General features: G+C 40.5%; 1 protein-coding gene across 8 annotated transcripts in view; it reads left to right on the top strand.

Annotated features, from left to right (window-relative positions):
• Window positions 1-8,173: 8,173 nt before the first annotated feature.
• The window catches only part of LOC146699449 (uncharacterized), a 30,296-nt gene continuing 21,122 nt past the window's right edge, over window positions 8,174-17,347 (top strand). For 7 of the 8 annotated variants that reach the window (XM_085472371.1, XM_085472375.1, XM_085472369.1 and 4 more), the window contains exons 1-7: window positions 8,174-8,949; window positions 12,342-12,594; window positions 14,510-14,538; window positions 15,178-15,469; window positions 15,698-15,738; window positions 16,052-16,325; window positions 17,163-17,210. In XM_085472371.1, the coding sequence (XP_085328497.1) occupies window positions 12,351-12,594; window positions 14,510-14,538; window positions 15,178-15,469; window positions 15,698-15,738; window positions 16,052-16,325; window positions 17,163-17,210 (928 nt within the window). In that variant the 5' untranslated portion in view covers window positions 8,174-8,949; window positions 12,342-12,350. The remainder of the gene's footprint in view (window positions 8,950-12,341; window positions 12,595-14,509; window positions 14,539-15,177; window positions 15,470-15,697; window positions 15,739-16,051; window positions 16,326-17,162; window positions 17,211-17,347) is intronic. The other variant, XM_085472370.1, reaches the window with a different exon arrangement.

Raw genomic sequence — 17,347 nt, 5'->3', positions numbered from 1 at the left:
GCAGTCTCGAGCGACTGTTGCATCTACCAGATCTGGTGTTTTGCACCTCCAGTGTTTCTGATCATTTCTTTCCGGGCCCTGCTCATGTATTGAACCATATGTTTGTTCATTTTAGCTGCTGTGATGATTGACAAGAGCTTCCATGTTGTGCGGAGGCAGGTTATTTGCCGTTAGTTGGATGTAACTGGTCCCTTCTGGGGATCCCAGCCTGTCCGGGCTTCAGTTAGCCATTTCAAGTGTGTGTCATTCATTAGCAGGTGGTTCATTTGCTTTGCCAGACATTCATGGAGTGCAGTTAGCTTCTTTAGTGCTTCAATGCTGCAGTCTTCTTAATTTTCTGCCGACTCACTCTGAAACTGAAGGAGAAACAAAAGGTTTGGTTGGAAAAATACATTTTGTTCTCAAAAGTATTCACTCACCAACTAATTTAGCCGTTCCAAACACTTCCATGGTCACATGTGTACAAAACCAAGGATCTAAGCATGCAAACTGCGTCTACAAACATTTGTGAAAGAAGGGGGCGCTTTCAGGAGCTCAGTGAATTCTGGCTTTGGACTGTGATAGGATGTGCATTTGTGAAATTTCCTCACTACTGAATATTCCACAGTCAGCTATTACTGGGTTTATGGAAAAGTGAAAGCGATTGAGACCAATAGCGATCCAGCCTCAAAGTGGTAGGGCGCTCACAGAGCGAGGTCATTGGATGCTAAGGTGCAAAGTGCATGGAGGTTGCCAATGTGTTGCAGAGTCAGTCAGTACAGACCTCCAAACCTCATGTGGTCCTCAGAATGGCTCAAGAACAGTGCAAACAGAGCTTCATGGAACGGGTTTCTTTTCCCAAGAGGCTGAATCCAAGCCCTGCATCGCAGACCTTTCCAAAGTGTGGGGCCCGCCCCCTAGGGGGGGCATAGAGCCATGGCAGGGGGGGGGGGGGGGGGGGGGGATGAAAAGGGGGGAAAAAAACAAAACGCTTGGACACTGCTAGCACGGGCGCCTACAGAAACGCAAAGCAGGAGATCAAGCATCGCTGAATATGTTTCCAAACCAACTTCATTCTAAGCCAAAGACTAGAAAATATGGTGAAGCAAATCTTCCCTTTGGCTTCACCTGCACAAGTGCCGAGGTAGGTCTCCCTGCAGGATTGGTTTCCCCTTCGTCGGGAGCAGCAAGGCTGGACTGGGACAAAAAATCGGCCCGGGCATTTTGACTAGAGACCGGCCCACCAGGATAAAGATTGGAAATGTGATGTCATTCAGGGGTAAAACCGCAATGGACTCTGGGAATTTGTGGCAAGAGGTACTAGCGCACGCAGGCTTTCAATTGAAATCAGTTACACAGCGATAAAAAGAAACCCAAAAAATGGCAAGAAGCTGTTGTATTATTAACTGCAATAGCCGGTCGCATGACAGCCACGGGAAGCCGACGGGTAAAGATATCTTTTTTTTTTTATCGGATTACGTCGTTGAAGAGAAATTTTTAAGCCATGTTTCCGAAGTAAGAGCCGAGGGATGGCCTGGATATACCAAATATAACGTCCCAGAACACTCCAGCTCACATGTTAGTCTGCTCCAAGCATTCCCACAAAGATCAGAGTTTTTTAATAGTTAATACGTCATTTTTCTTAACATAACTGGTGATATAGGTTACAAGCAAGTCTGGCGCTGAACAGAAATTGTCGCGCTATGCTCCTTTGTTTATTGTGCATAAATAGTGAATTGTCCTGACACAATATTGCGTTTCGCTTCTGTTATTATGGTACATTGACAAAAACATATACTTTTATTCACAGGATAAAACAGTTGTTTTGTATCACTAATTGTCCAGTGCGATTACAGCATACAATATTATTGTCACTGCTACATTTCTGTAACGCGTACCAGAAATTATTTCTACTACTAATTAATTACCGTTGAGCTCAAAGGTTATATTAATAAACTTTTAACGAATGTGTATTTATGACGACAATTTGTGAGACTGGTAAACTCACCTTTGTTCGTACGATGGTCTTCCGTTCTACACGGTGCATTTCAAGGTCCTGCACCCATCCGTCGGTAAACTGTACCTGGGCTTGTTGCAGTGACCTGAAGTTACTAAACTTCATGAGTGTATGCACTCACTCCAAGAACCGTGTAATTATAAATATGAGCGTGGTGAAAGTTGGGCAGCACGCTAACGTCTTTTGTCCACTCTGTGTGCTGTAAGGATCACTCTGATTTTTCCTCGTATCTTTTCTTTGTCTTTTCGTCAAGTCTGTCTTTGTACGGACCGGCATTGTTCTCCTTTTGTTTTGTACATTCCTTTTTTGTGCGGCAAAGAAAAAACAAGAAGGTATTGGAACCGGAGAATGAACGTTTTGCGGTGCTGCAAATTCTTGCATTTGATGCGGTACTTGGATTGTTTTGCCACGAGTTCCCGGCATGCAAAGCGCGAAAATCACGTGATTGCTAAACAAGGGGGAGGGTGCATCCGGCCTCCTCGGCTGTAATTGGTCCAGCCCAGAGTCGATCATGACCAATTGGCCAATCCAACACCTTTCGTTATATATAGGGCTTTGGAGCGTGATGTCACGGGGGTGGGCGTGGAAAGGATTTTGGCCCGATCCGCCATTCTGCTCCTGTTAAATATTCTTAAGTCTTGTGCTGTTATTTTTTCAAAAGATACAGTAAATAAAGTAATGTTAGTAGTGGGTGATATCATGTAAACACTCATGATTTGGTGTAAACATTTTGTCATTTGTAAACTGTAAATGACATGGATTCTACACTGTTACTGATGTGATGTTCTATAAAGTGGTTTTAATTAAAAAAAAAAGGCAAAATTATTTTGTTTCTTTATTCAACTTTTGAACAGTGGGACTCAGTCAGTACATATTCAGTAAATGCAAATTATTTACACAGCAGTGCACTACAGGCATAAATCTAGACCCCTAGATAAAACATGGCATTATAGCAGTGACGACTCCTCCACAGTAGCAGGTGGGATTTTTCTGTTTTGGGGACGGCTCCTTTTACCTGTCACTACAGATGGTCTGTTTATGTTTTGATCAAGAGCCTTTTTTTGGGCAGCTGAAGAGAAGTCGTCTATCTTATGGCCAACCTCTGGCTGTATCTTGGTCATATTACCAGGCAAAACCCAGTATGCAGGTTCATCTGTAACAGTCCTTGTGCCACGGATCAACACTGTTCCGTCTACTTTAGACAGAAGAGCAGTGACGTGGGTGCAGGTCTCTGCGACTCCGGCCATACAGGTGCAGTGGGCGACTTCAACCTTCCCTGTGATGCTCTCAGTGACCCATGGCTGCAATGCTGGTTCATTCAGTCTTTGAGAGAGCAGCACCTGAAACACACACAGACAAAGTTCATTTAAAGACAAGAACTATGAGCCAAGGCCGACACAAATGTGTTTTATCTACTTTATCATAAATGTAACAAAGTGTTTAGAAAGTTAGCACATACATGTAATTATGCATTTCTTTATGTGTCCATCTATAGAACGCTGCAGGTTATAGTCTAAATCTGTCTGTTCTCTGTCAGAAACCTGCCTGCAGAAAATGAACCTAAAGCATGTAATGCAAGGATGTCATCACTTTAGAGATGGAGAAAGCATAAAGTGACAATTATGAATCACTTAATATGATAAGGAGATTCTGCAGGTCATTAATCAAAGTATAAAACTACAATAAAATGTATTTTTAGTGACACAGGATACAAATATGGAAGCAAGATGTATAATTAGAATTATTTATAATAAACATTAATAAATTAGTGCAATTTCTTTAACCATAGAGAATAACTAAATCCTTCAGGACAATGTCACATCAATGCACTGAACTCACTATGTTATCCCTCTAACAGCCTCCACATGTTCTCACTGTCATTTCCCCTCATGAATGAATTTATGCTGCACTAATCTGAATGTTTGCAGGGAAATCAAACGCATTTCACTCGCAGTACTCGAGCTGACTTACCTTTGTTTGAATGACGACTTGTACGCGCTGACTCCACAGATAAGGTATGAAATATATCAGGCTACGTCAATAGCGGTTGGTCTTCAGGGTTTCTACTCCACGGCCGTATTTCATACGGGTCCACATTTCCAAGTACCGCCGCTTCGCCTCTGGACGCAATCGGTCTCTATACAGTCCATTCTCGTTTGAGCTGCTTTTAAGCATCTTGTAATCGTTGTTCCAACACAGTGTGTTTGATTTGATTCGTAGACCCCGAAAATGGTGCCGCGCTCCCACAATGCATTGCGGCGTGACGTCAACTCCAAAGCCCTATACCCTTCCTAAAAAAAAAAAAAAATCCATCGGCCCATGAAAACAAAAAATCGCCAGCGGCCCACCGGGCAAATTCCCGGTATGCCCGATGGCCAGTCCAGCTATGGGGAGCAGCGCTGGGCTGTTCAAATCACGGACAAACAGGATCCCACAGCTGTTTATGTTTTTAAACCTATTTTGCACAGAGAGGCATTTTTTGAAAAATGTATTGACAGCAATGTTGAATATTATTACACAGGAAGAAAAACAACTACATGTAAAATAATCACATGTGACGCCTCTGCCTTTGTAAATGGAGGGACAGTAACTGTGTAAAACCTGCAGACAGTCAGATTAACAGTATTGTGTCTCTATCTGCCATTCTGCAATTCATCTCATGTAAACAATAACGTGGCCACAGCTGACGTGAAAAAAGGCACATACCTTTGACGTTGCGTGACCAACTCTGTATTCCTCGTCCACACGTAAAAGGAGTTTTAAAGAATCTCCGTTTTCAGTTATTCAAAACGCCGTTTACGTGTGGATGAAACAGCTGCGTTGTCAAAAATACCCGTGTAGGTGTGGACGTAGCGTAAAAGAAAGTAGTTTATTTTATTACTACCTGTAATTTATTGCAGATTATTTGTATTTGCTTAATTGTTTACTAAATGTTTGAGGTGTGAAATAAACCGCATTTATTTTGTAAAACAAAGGGGGGGAACCACTGGGCTACGATGACCTGGATGACTGAGAACCTTCACAGACAATAATAATAATAGTGAATACACAGCAAGGTCTTCACACTGTGAATGCTCAGGCCCTCGTTACTAAATGTATCTGTGGTTTAGGTGATCATCAGAAAAATCACACATTATCATAGAAATGCCAAAAAATGTCTTAGTGTGGAAATGATATATTTTCTTTATAAATGTTGGCCTTTTTATCTTTAAGTTTTTAGAGAAAACATGATTTAAATGTCTTTAATTAGTTTTAATATTTAAAACAGCAACAGAAACATTAATATTGAATTTTTCTTCATGAATGTTTGAATTTTCCAGGTTGCAACAATGGCAGCTGTTAAAGATCTGCTTCTAGAAACACGGGAGGATTTGAGTGATCAGGGTCTCAAGGAGTTCATGTGGTTCCTGCAGTTCACATGTTTTCAGAGGGGCCTTCCACAATTCCCACCGAGTACAAACAGAAAACATATAGTGAACGCGATGGTGCAAACATGTGGCCAACAGTCTGTGGAGGTAACCATTGATGTTTTCAGGGACATGCAGAGAACTGATCTGGTGCAGAGGCTGTCAGAGAGCAGCTCAGGACTCAAAGGTAAGAGAATAATTATCCCTAATAAAAAAAATTATCAAGAGTTGATTCAAAATCTTTGAACCAAGTCACAAAAACTGAACAATGGAAGTTTTTTTGTCTTCCTGAAAGAAGGCAGGAGGATTTTCTTCACTGAAGTGTTTAATAATAGATATTGTTAAATAAAACACAGACATTAATATTAAGATTACAAACGACTAAATTCTTTCCTTACACACTTAATTGTTTTCTGATCATTAACCCTGACGTTAAATAAGTTATGAATGGATTTAAGGTGGACGACAGACACTAGACAGACAATCATTGTGGAGCCTAAAGAGAGCAAATGAAGTAATAGATAGATGAGGTGTTGTTCACAGCCGGCACCTTTCTAACTTTGCCAGCATCAGCTTTAAAATCTGTACCTGATCCTGAGAGTTGTTGTTGTGGCGGCTGAAAAGCTGCAGCTGTGTGTTTGTAACAGCAACCGAGTGTAAGTATGAATAAAGATTGTGCTGAAAAGCATTAAACTGTGGACGAGTCTGCTGTGGGGATACTACACTTTCTTTTCTCATGGTAACCATGATATTGTAATATTTCTCCCAGAGAAACTTTGTGGATGAATGCTGGGCTGCGCTGAGCCAGAAAGTGAGTAATATCACCTATGACTGTATTTAAATGATGCAGCGTTCACTGAACATGTTCAGTTTAAAAAACTCCTACATGTAGAAAAGATAAACAGAAAGATTAAAGTCATCAGGTTGGAATAAATGTTAATCAGGTGTGTAATTATCACTTACATCATTTGCTTGTAACTGTGTCTGGTGTAATCTAAACATTTATGAGACGTTGATGAGATAGAAAAAAACCTGGAGAAAAGTCGCATTTACCTTTTTTTTCTCAGGTAGAAACGTTGGCGTCTGTTATTGAGCTGATTTTGGAAACCCTGGCTGGTCTGAGTTACTGGGAACTTGAGGTTTTCAAGGAAGTCCTGCGTAAAATTCATTACAAACATTAGTCAGACATCCAAAGAATCATCTACATGAGGACAGACCTGCAGGACACGGTGTTTTTCATGGTCCTGACTTACGGTGAGCGGTCAGTGGAGGAGACCATGGAGGGTTTAAACGAGATGAAGGGGGCTGATCTGGCTCAGAGGCCGTCAGACTGCAGCCCAGAACCCAAAAGTAAGACAACAAAGAGGAAATAAGTTAAATGAACTATGGTGGTTAAGATGTCTCATAAGTAAAGTTTTTGTCTTTCATAAAAATATTGTAGAGAAAAGACAGATTGTTGTCCAAATCAGAATTTATGAGTGTTCAAGGAACAAAAAAATGACAAAAAGTGACTCCTTCAGTCTGAGAGACTGAATAACACAAACAGTGTCTATCATAGTTGAGCTTTAAATGTAATGTTGAAGATTATACAACTGTCAGTTGGTAAGTAAGTCTCTTGTGAGTGACTTTGAGCACTTTTCTCCTCAGAGAAACACTCTGTGGACGAACGACGCTCTGCACTGATCCACAAAGTGAGTCATGTCACATCTCTGATTCAGTACAAGACAGCAGGCTGAAAGTCAGAGGACTAAAGTATCATCAGTTCTCATGTTGAGTCATTTTTCTCATGATTTCTGCTTTTTTGTGGTTATGAGAAATCATACTGAACTTTCTAAAAGACCTTATTTGGATAAAATGGATAAATAAATAAATGTCCTGCAAATTGAATGACTTTTCCAGGTGGCAATGGTGGCAGCTGTGAAACAACTGCTTTTGGAAGCTTCGAATGATTTGAGCTCGAGGAGTTCAAGAGATTCCTGAAGTCAATTTTTATTTGGATGAGTCTGTTATACAAATCACAGAGTCCATCATCAACCAGAGCAGATGTAATGAATCTGATGGTGGATGAACTTGGTCATCAGTCTGTGGAGGTGACCAGAGAAGTTTTCATGCACATGAACAGAACTGATCTGGTGCAGAAGTCACCAGAGAGCAGCTCAGCATCCAGAGGTAAGACCAACATGCATGAGTGTAAACTCTGTGTCATCAACAGGTTTTTGTGTTGGTGGTGTCATGGTGGTGCAGTGGTTAGCACTGTGTCCTCACAGCATGAAGGTTGTGTGTTTGAGCCTCCTGGTTGGCTGGAACCTTTCTGTGTGGAGTTTGCATGTTCTCCCTGTGCCTGCATGCTTTTCCTCAGAGTGCTCTGGTTTCCAGTCCAAACACATGCTTGTTGGCTTTATTGCTGGTTCTAAATTAAATGTGGGTGTGAAAGGTTGTCTGTCTGTTTAAAACCTGAGGTGGACAGGTGTACCCTCTCTCATTATCACAGCTGGGAACCCCCAGTTACTTTGGTTGGACAGGATGGAGGGTTTCTTTGTTGGGTTCTTATGTCATTTTATTTAGTTTCACATGATTTTCTCTTTTAAATCATCTGTGTCGTCTGAAGGCTGATTCTACTTGGATGTGTGATGATGTTTGAATCCTCAGAGTTGATGGTAAATGTCTTTCCTCCTCAGAGAAACACTCTGTGGATGAACATGGAGCTGCACTGTTGAAGAGAGTGAGTGTGACTCTAACTCAGCTTTCATTCAGTAGATTCAGGCTGTAAATCATCCTCATCTTGAACATTAAACACGATGAAACAGACGAAGCATCTTTGAAACTGGATGCTTCTCACAGTGTTAATGTGGAGTCTGCAGCAATAATGTTTCCACTGACGACAGAGTGAAGGACTCCGCCCTCAAACCAGCGTCCCTCCCTGTACCATTGTTAATTCAGTGGGTTGGTTTCGCCCCCTGTTGGCTCTCCAGGAGACTGCAGGTCTTCCTGGTCGTTGACAGATGTTTAGTGAATAACAGAAACACACAGTATTAAAGATTTATACCGTCTGTGGTAAATTACAGCTTAAGAGTGTTCAGTCAGACATAAGTAGCTCTAGTTAGCATGTGAATGTGATGCTTACTTTGGATTATGGAACTTTTTATTATTATTAACGGATTCAGTATTTATTAAACTCGGTGTATCCGTTGTTGCTTTGGAGATGCAGAGACTGATTAAAGAGACACGACGTCACTCTTTCTACTCATACCTGAGCCAAAGGTAACGTTGATGGAAAGGCGGTAACATCTATTTCAACTCGGTTTATTTCTATGGCGCAAAATTAGAACAACAGTCGCATCAAGGCGCCTCCGTTATTCAGGCGGGCTGACAGCTGGGAGGAGAGAGACGCAGAAAAGCGGAAGTTGTTCCGCCTCAGCGTTTACAGAAAGTGAGAGAAAGCAGCGGGAGAACAGTGCCTCACACTAAGCTGCTTCACAAACACTGAAGAATGATTTTCCATCAGCAGTGATTCCAGGTGTTCACATTTTACATGAAGTATTGAAGGTAAGCGCGGCATTAAGTTCTGCTTCCTCCTGGAAGTTCACGTTCGTAGTTCTGCTTCCTTGTTAGGGGAGTGCGAAGGCCCTCTATCTGCTCTGTTTCTTCTTCTTCTTCTTCTTCTTCTTCTTCAGGCAAAACAAGGGCCTGTTTGAGGGCCTAAACATGCTCAAAAACTCAGCCACCTATTTGGGGTTCTATTGCATAACCTTCATATTTGGTCAGTGTCAACTACACACCCGGGCCATGTTAAACTGCGGAGCTTTTGAGTTTTCGGGACACGGTGAGGCCGTGGCGCCACGGCGAATTTCGATGATTCGCCATGAAAATCTTATTGCCTCTCACTCTGTCATACATTGTCCGACCTGGACCAAAGAGCACACATATGATAAGGCTTCAGCCCTGAAACATCTGCAACCTCAAATTTCTCCAGGAAAGACTTTTTTTTTTATTTTTTTGTGTCCCGTTTGGATCTTTAGCCATCAGAATTGTTGCCTGAAGGCCAAGAAAGATGCTTTACTTTACCAATTGGATCATCATGGCCTTGCCATATTTGTCCATTTGATTGACCTTCATTATAATTATGTATTTATTTTATTTTTGGTTGTTACAGGCGGGACAGACATGACTGGGGGATAGGACAGGGAGAAAGAATGAAAGAAAGAGAGGGAGAGAAAGAGTTTTTATTTTAACCTGGATCACCTGTTGAGAAAGAAAAAAGAAAACAAGCAGAAGAAGACGAGAGCAATACAATAAACAACATCATGATGATCTATGTGAACATAACAGTAAATAGGGGAGACTGGGGATAGTTGTAACGTGGGTCAGTTGTAACACTTCCAATTTCTCCAATCAGGGCTAAGTTTCAAATGATGTGATTCATCCTGTGCATGCCCAATTCAGTTCTGCTATCACATGTGAAAAATCAGCACATTTTGTCAAACACAGACAATTTAACACGAAAAAAAGTAATTTGTATGCCAAAAAGTAAGTTTTTCTACTTTATTTCAATGTGTAATAGCATTATCTGCTTTGCAGTTAAACTCATCAAACTTAAATTATGTCATTTGTATGTCTATGGGGATATATTCTGTGTAGGTCTTTAGTGCTAATGTTTTAGCCGTTGGCTGTAATGTTAGCTAGTTCATGGCTATAGGAGTCTGGGTCAGTTGTAACAATAACGCAGATGTTAAAACTTACCACACTATTACTTTAACTTATATTAAACAAGTTGGGGCAACAACATCAGCAGAGAGAGGTTCACTGGTCGCATTTGTATATGTGGTTAATGCCATTGGCAACACAATTCCTCCACTGTTTGTGTTCCCACACATACATTATGCAGACCACTGTGTCAGAGATGGACCAGTAGGAAGTACTGGTAGTGGAAATAAATCAGGATGGGTGCAAGAAACAGATTTCCTCATCTTTCTGAAGCACTTTGCAAACCACACCAAGGTAAGCCATGAAAAAAAGTAATGGAATTGCGATGCTGGTGAACAACTACATTTTTTCAGCTTCATTGTTATGTTCAAAATTGGTGCAAGAGTTGTAGGTTATAATGCCCACTGAGCCAATGAGGCCAAACTCAAGGAAGACCAACCAAAGTTAATGAAATATTCAGTTGCAGAAAATTCTATAATTTGTCTTTTTTGGGGGGTTGGAATATGTTCAAAAGCTAGATTTCTGCATTCTGTCACACACACACACACACACACACACACACACACACACACACACACAGCTACATAAATGGCTCTAAGTGCATTCATGTGTTGATTAAACAAAGATTACATGTTAATATTTTGTTAGTACCCTTATTTCATTGTGTTACATTTCACCCCAGGATATGTTACAACTAACCCAGACTATGGGGTTAATTGTAACATTTCACTCTTTGTGTTTGAGACCATACCATGCAATGGGTAACTGTGCTGCAGAGAAAATAGCTGCACTATTTAATAGCCGAGACATGTAAATACTTTGCATTACATTTTGAATCCACTACCTTAAAAGAGCTCCAATTTACAGACAGAAATGTGAAAAATGTTACAACTATCCCCGGTCTCCCCTACTAAATGTTAAACATTATTGTGCAGCACGTAAGATCGACAGCGCACAGTGTGCTTTGAGGTAGGAGCCAAAAAGGGTGTAGTTTGTGTGTGTGAGTCCCCGTGTGTACACCTGTCAGCATGGACACGCTTGTTTTTAAAAGGTTCCTTCATGTAAGTAAATAAAAGCCTTGTTGAGAATTAAAGTGTTTCTCACCTGTGAGAATCTAGAGGGCTTTTAATTTGAAAGAGTTTGTATAAACCAGGGGTGGGCAATTCATTTTCGCAAGGAGGCACATTTGAAAACGAGACTGCCTCCACCCCAGAGAGAAGGGTTACATCTCCTGGGTCTAGGTTCAGCTTGCCCCTCTGAGGGCGGGGGTACCTGGACCTGGGATATAGAGTATGTTTGGGGAGTGCGACTGTCTGTGCAGTGTCTATTTGTGTCTGTCTACACGTTGGGTGAGTGCCGAGTATTTGGTTGTGCATATGGGGTGGGAATGCAGGTTTGTGTCCGCATGCACCTGTTCATCTGCGTCTATAAGACCCAACCTCTCTGGGTACATCTCAGGCCCTCCAAAGTACGGAGGCCTATCTCCCCTCACCACACTCCTTGCCGGTGGCTGATGCCCTGTGTGTTGGGGGTTGGTGGTTTCTAGTTTATTGTGATGGTGCTGTTTTTATTATGTTGCTCTTTTTTTTTTTGTTTTCTTTCTCTTCTGTTTTTTTTTCTCCATACAGGTGATCCAGGCATTTTGTTTGTTTTTCTTTCTTTCTTCCCCCCTTCTCACCGTCTCTTCTCCCCTTTGGTTTTCTTTCTCTCCCTCTCTTTCTTTCATTCTTTCTCCCTGTCCTATCCCCCAGTCATGTCTGTCCCGTTTGTAGCAACCGAAAATAAAATAAATACATAATTATAATAAAGGTCAGTCAAATGGACCAACATGGCAAGGCCACGATGATCCACTTGGTAAAACAAATCCACTTGGCATCTTTCTTGGCCTTCAGACAACAATTCTGATGGCTAAAGATCCAAACGGGACACACAAAAAAAAAAGAAAAGAAAACGAGACTGTTGTGGAGGGCCTTTCCAACAAGCTGAACTCAAACTCACACACTCACGCTGCTGTGGGTTGCATGTTTTTATTACACAATTTTACTCAAGGTTCAAGCTGATGTTTGACGTTCACGTCCAATCACAGTTTTCATTTGGGTGATAGAAAAGTAACAAACGTCCATGTCAGTAATGTTGTCATTAGTGAAATACAAAGCAGTCCGTTTCCATCCATCAAATGAACAAACAGCAGACATGCTGTCCTTCATGTATAATATGATTTCTTCATTTTCCAGGTGGTAACTATGACGACTAAGAAGCTGCTCATTGAAACACTGAACCAGTTGAGTCCAGAGGACTTTGCTGAGTTCAAGTCACTCATTGAACTGGAGAAAGATCTATCATCCAAGCCAAGGGGACGACTGAAAACAGCAAACACACAGGATGTAGTGGAGCTGATGGAGGAGACGTACAGAGGAGAGAGTGTGGAGGAGACCAGAAAGGCTTTAATGAAGATGAACAGGACTGATCTGGTGCAGAGATTATCAGGTATCACCTCAGGAACCACAAATAAGAGAACAAAGAATTAAATATGTGAGAATACTGCACATAGTTCATCACATTCATATGAAACCAGGTGCTGACTGATAGAAAAATCTCTTGACTCTGTGTTGTGTAGTGAATGATGAACAAAGACGTTTATATTTTAGTGCTGCTTTTTATAACGTGGATTAGAGCAGAATATGTGCAGGTCAGGCAGGTTGGCTCATTACAGGAGGCTCAAACACAGCACACTACAAAATAATAGCAGCTTATAGCCGGTGTGCAGTGATATTATGTGACTGTTTCAGGACTTCACAATTACAACAAACCACTGAAACTCTTCTTATTAACAGTTAGACAGTTACAGAGGTCACACACGTGCTGATACCTAATGATCCCACACAGTGCAGTGATCCACTGCCTCTGAGAGAGGGCGCCATTGAGCCAATAAACATCACAAATCCATTGTGGTTATTATGGAATCACACACACCATAAACACTGTTACACAAGCTCAGTTACAGTATTTTGATCCGATCAGAACAAAAACATCCAACATCATTCAACATGGTTGGAAAGTCTTCAAGCAGCTCTACAGGTTATAATTATGTCACTATTAACCCTCATCATACTGACTGAAGTCTGTGGTAGATTTTTGTCATACCTCACAGATGTGTTTTTTCTATCATTTAAATTTTTAATGAATTTGTTAGTTTGTTGCTAATGTTTCACACAATTTTCTATTTCTGCTTTGATTGGTGCTTCTTTAAAAATACAAATGTTTGTAGGTGTCAGAGGACTCCAGTCAAACAATTCCACCTTTACAGTTTTAATAAATGGGACTTATTAACTGTATTGTGAATTTATTCAGTTGCAGCTGGTCCTAAATTAAAGTAACACACAGTATCTAGTATCTGTCAGTGTTTATAAAGAAGAAAGACTCAGATGCCATCACTGCCTTCATCGTCTGGATGGGGAACTTTCCAGACAAGAAGTTATCAGAATGTTGGAGACGTAGCTGCATCTACTGTACCTGAGAGAGCTGGAGTTCTCTGGTCACGCAACCCATATCAAGGAAGCATGTAACAGACACGCATGTGCAGCACGCTTTGGAGAGACAAAGCGCTTCATGGAGTCACGACCTCCAGCTCTCACTGGGGCAGTTTGAATCTGAATGTGCAACAAGTGGGTGAAAGTAGCACCTCCAAGTTTTAGGCCATGGTTCTCAGCTGGTAAAGGGTGGAGTGCTCACTCCAGGTCACGGACGAGTTCGCCCATTTGGAGGAGTTTAAGTATCTAAGGGTGTCGTTCACAGGGGAGGGGAGAGTGGAGCAGGAGACTGACAGATAGATTAGTGCTGTGTTTGCAGTGATGTGGATGCTCTGCTGATCTGCCCTGGTGAGGAGAGAGCGGGCCCTGATGTTTTAGATTTGTAGGTGGAGCTATGTTCCTGCCCATGCATATGGTCACAAGCTCTGAGGACTGAAAGAATGAGATTATGGATACAAACAGAAATGAGTTTCCTTTAAGTCTATCTGGGAATGTCCAAGTTATGTCCAAGTTACGGTTGGTTAGCATGGGAGAGGCAGCCTGGGACCCTCATTGGACAGAAACGCCCGGTCTGGAGTCGACTCCCGTCACGTTCAAAGACATGTAGTGTATATTTATATATGTGTGTGTGTGTGTGTGTGTGTGTGTGTGTGTGTGTGTGTGTGTATACACACACATGAAAGTGATCAGCGATCAGAGTATCCTGTGTGTGCTCTCATTCACAAAGTTAGGCCTCTCTCTAAAATCATTATTAACGAGTTAACGAGGTTTAAGTGTCACTTTGATGTGAAATCTTTCATGTTCTAAATCCTCATAAAGCCTGATGATAAAACAGTTTCTAATCTGACTTTTTCTCTTTCTTTTCTCCTCAGACAAACAGTTTCCTCCACTGAGCCAGAGAGTGAGTAACGTCACATCAGTCGACTTCACACAGTTCAGCTTTGATTCAGTAGATGAAGACTGAAAATGATCTTCATCTTAAACACAAATCATACACATGAGATTCAAGCTGCAGCTTTGTCATGTACACATGAGTTTTATACATGATTGGTATAGAAATATTAAACCTTATTTACATTTTAAAAGCAGATTAAATTCAAGTCTTTCTGTTTATCAGTAAAGATGCGAGCAGTTAAAGCTCCCCTCTGTTTGTAAAATCAGGAGACTCACTGCAGTTTTTGTAGCTCAGTCTTTGACAGAGTTACAGTCAGGCAGTAAAACAGAGTCACAAACCTGTTCATGAAAATTAAATCCTTCAAAAAGAGGAAAAAATGAGCCAAGAAATAAAAAACCAATCCAAGCAGGTACCCACCGAGCACCAGATGTTCATGGAGGTTATTTTCTGCTCTACATCTGGTCGACCGGTCATGACCTTAAAAAGACGCAGCTTTGAAGGTCAAAGGTCATCTTTTCAGGTTTTTAGAAGGAATTGGATTCAAACATGAATTTATTTTTAGCACACTAAAATGTTTCTGTTGATTAAAAATCAAGCAGACATTTGAATGGTGCATCGCTGTCATGTGACCTCTGTTTTTACCAGGTAGAAACGATGGAGTCTCTTATTGAGCTGCTTTTGGAGACACTGGCTGATCTGAGAGGCAGCGAGGTCAGAGACTTCATCCAGATCCTGGGAAGAAAACATGGCTCAATGATCCCCATGAGTCCGCCTGAGATGTCAGACCTGCAGGATGTGCAGGACGTGCAGGACGTGGTGTTTTTGATGGTGAGGACTTTTGGCCAACAGTCAGTGGAGAAGATCGTGGAGGTTTTAAAGGAGATGAAGAGGACTGATCTGGCTCAGAGGCTGACAGACAGCAGCTCAGAAGCTCAAAGTAAGATAAAGACAAAACATGTTAAAATGATAAAAGTGTTTCTGCTTCAGTTCATATTAGAAACAGTCAGATTTACAGAGCAAAGAGAGCATTGTTGATGAGCAGAAAATGATGTTCAGCAGGTTTAAATGTAACTTTTTTTTTTTTTGATCTCTGTGTATTTTTTTAAAGCTCGATTAGCTTTTATTAAACACTTATTTCTATTTCTGTTAATTTCTCTTTTTTCAGACAAACATCTGGATGAACATCTGTCTGCACTGATCCATAAAGTGAGTAACGTCTCATCTGTCTGACTCTGCAGAGTTCAGCTTTGATTCAATAAGATGCAGTTTGAAAATCATAATTTCATCATTTAGATTAAACAGTTGTCACAGAAATGTTTTTAGATTAAAAATCAAAGATTATTAAAAAGTGTGTTTACATAAATACATCTTAATAAATCAGATAATAAAAGAAAACAAAGTGTTTCAGAGAAAACATTGAAAACATTCAAAGTTTAAAACAGCTACAAAAACATAAATCTGTAATTTTCTCAGTGAGGAAACATTTTTTCTTTATGAATGTTTGCTTTGAATTTTCCAGGTTGCAACAATGGCAGCTGTTACAGATGTGCTTCTAGAAACACTGGAGGATTTGAGTGATCAGGATCTCATCAAATTCAGGTTGTTCCTGCAGTTCACTCGGTTTCAGAAGAGTCTTCCACAAATCGAACTGAGAACTGACAGAAGAGAAATAGTGAATGAGATGATTGATAAACTTGATCATCAGTCTGTGGAGGTGATCAGGGAGGTTTTAACAGACATGCAGAGAACTGATCTGGTGCAGAGGCTGTCAGAGAGCAGCTCAGGACTCAAAGGTAAGAGGAAATAATCTGTCAGAGTGTCTGTAATAACTTTAATACATTTTATTTATTCATTAAAGTTTATTTAACCAGGAAAAAATAAACTTGTGACATTAAAAATCTGTTTTACAAGAGTGTCCTGGCCAACAAGGACAGCTGTACAATAATCATAAGCTGCATAAATTAATACAACAGATATGTTGGGATTATTCTTAACTGTGTGTGGAAGGATTTTAAATATAATATTACACCTTACAGTAAAAATTAATTTAAAGAATTAAATCAGAGAAACTCACAACAAGAACTGCATAATATAAACTTTATTATCATTTATAAATGAAAGAATTTGTTTCCTCTGATTTATTTTGGACAGACGTTGATAAATGAACACATTCAGGTTGTACAAACACAGTAAAATTAAACAGATTTGTTTTCATATTTCAATGTTTAAAGTAAAAATATTCAGCTTATTGAATCAGTGACTTTCTTTAGTAAATGTTGTTTTAAAGCTCTTTGAACTTCTTTCCTTTGAAAATATTTTTCTTTGTTTTTTGCATTTTGAGCTCATTAATATCAGTCTTGTGTTGTAAATGGATCTTTATGTTAGCTTTGATTGAAACTCCACTATGGAGACAGACGACCTGTATGAGGTAAATGATTCAAAGTCTTTTCAGTGATTTCTCTGTGATTGTGTAACTATGGCCTCCTCCTGCCTTCAGTCAGCACAGCTGAAAGTGAAATATTAAAGCTTTTTATTGTCAGGACTCAGTGTTATACTCAGGATGAGCACACATAAAGGACACACACAGTGTCTGTGTCATGTAGTTACAGTTTGTATTCAATGTGTTGCAGCTGCAGGATCATCAGCTGAAGGATTTGATGTGGAGGAAACAGAGAAAGGTCAGTGTCCAGAAAACACATGAATCAATAAATACACTCATTGATATGAAGATGAAGAAGATGAAGAAGAAGAATTACTGAATGAAACAGAACTGGATCATTTCCTCACACGTTGATAGTTTCCCATCAAATATGAC

The sequence above is a fragment of the Copadichromis virginalis genome, linkage group LG11 (assembly GCF_057382275.1).
Source record: "Copadichromis virginalis isolate Kocher_CV1m ecotype Utaka linkage group LG11, C_Virginalis_male_GT1.1, whole genome shotgun sequence".
Lineage (NCBI taxonomy): Eukaryota > Metazoa > Chordata > Actinopteri > Cichliformes > Cichlidae > Copadichromis > Copadichromis virginalis.
Note: the sequence above shows the minus strand (reverse complement) of the source record. Positions and strands in the feature narration are given on the sequence as shown.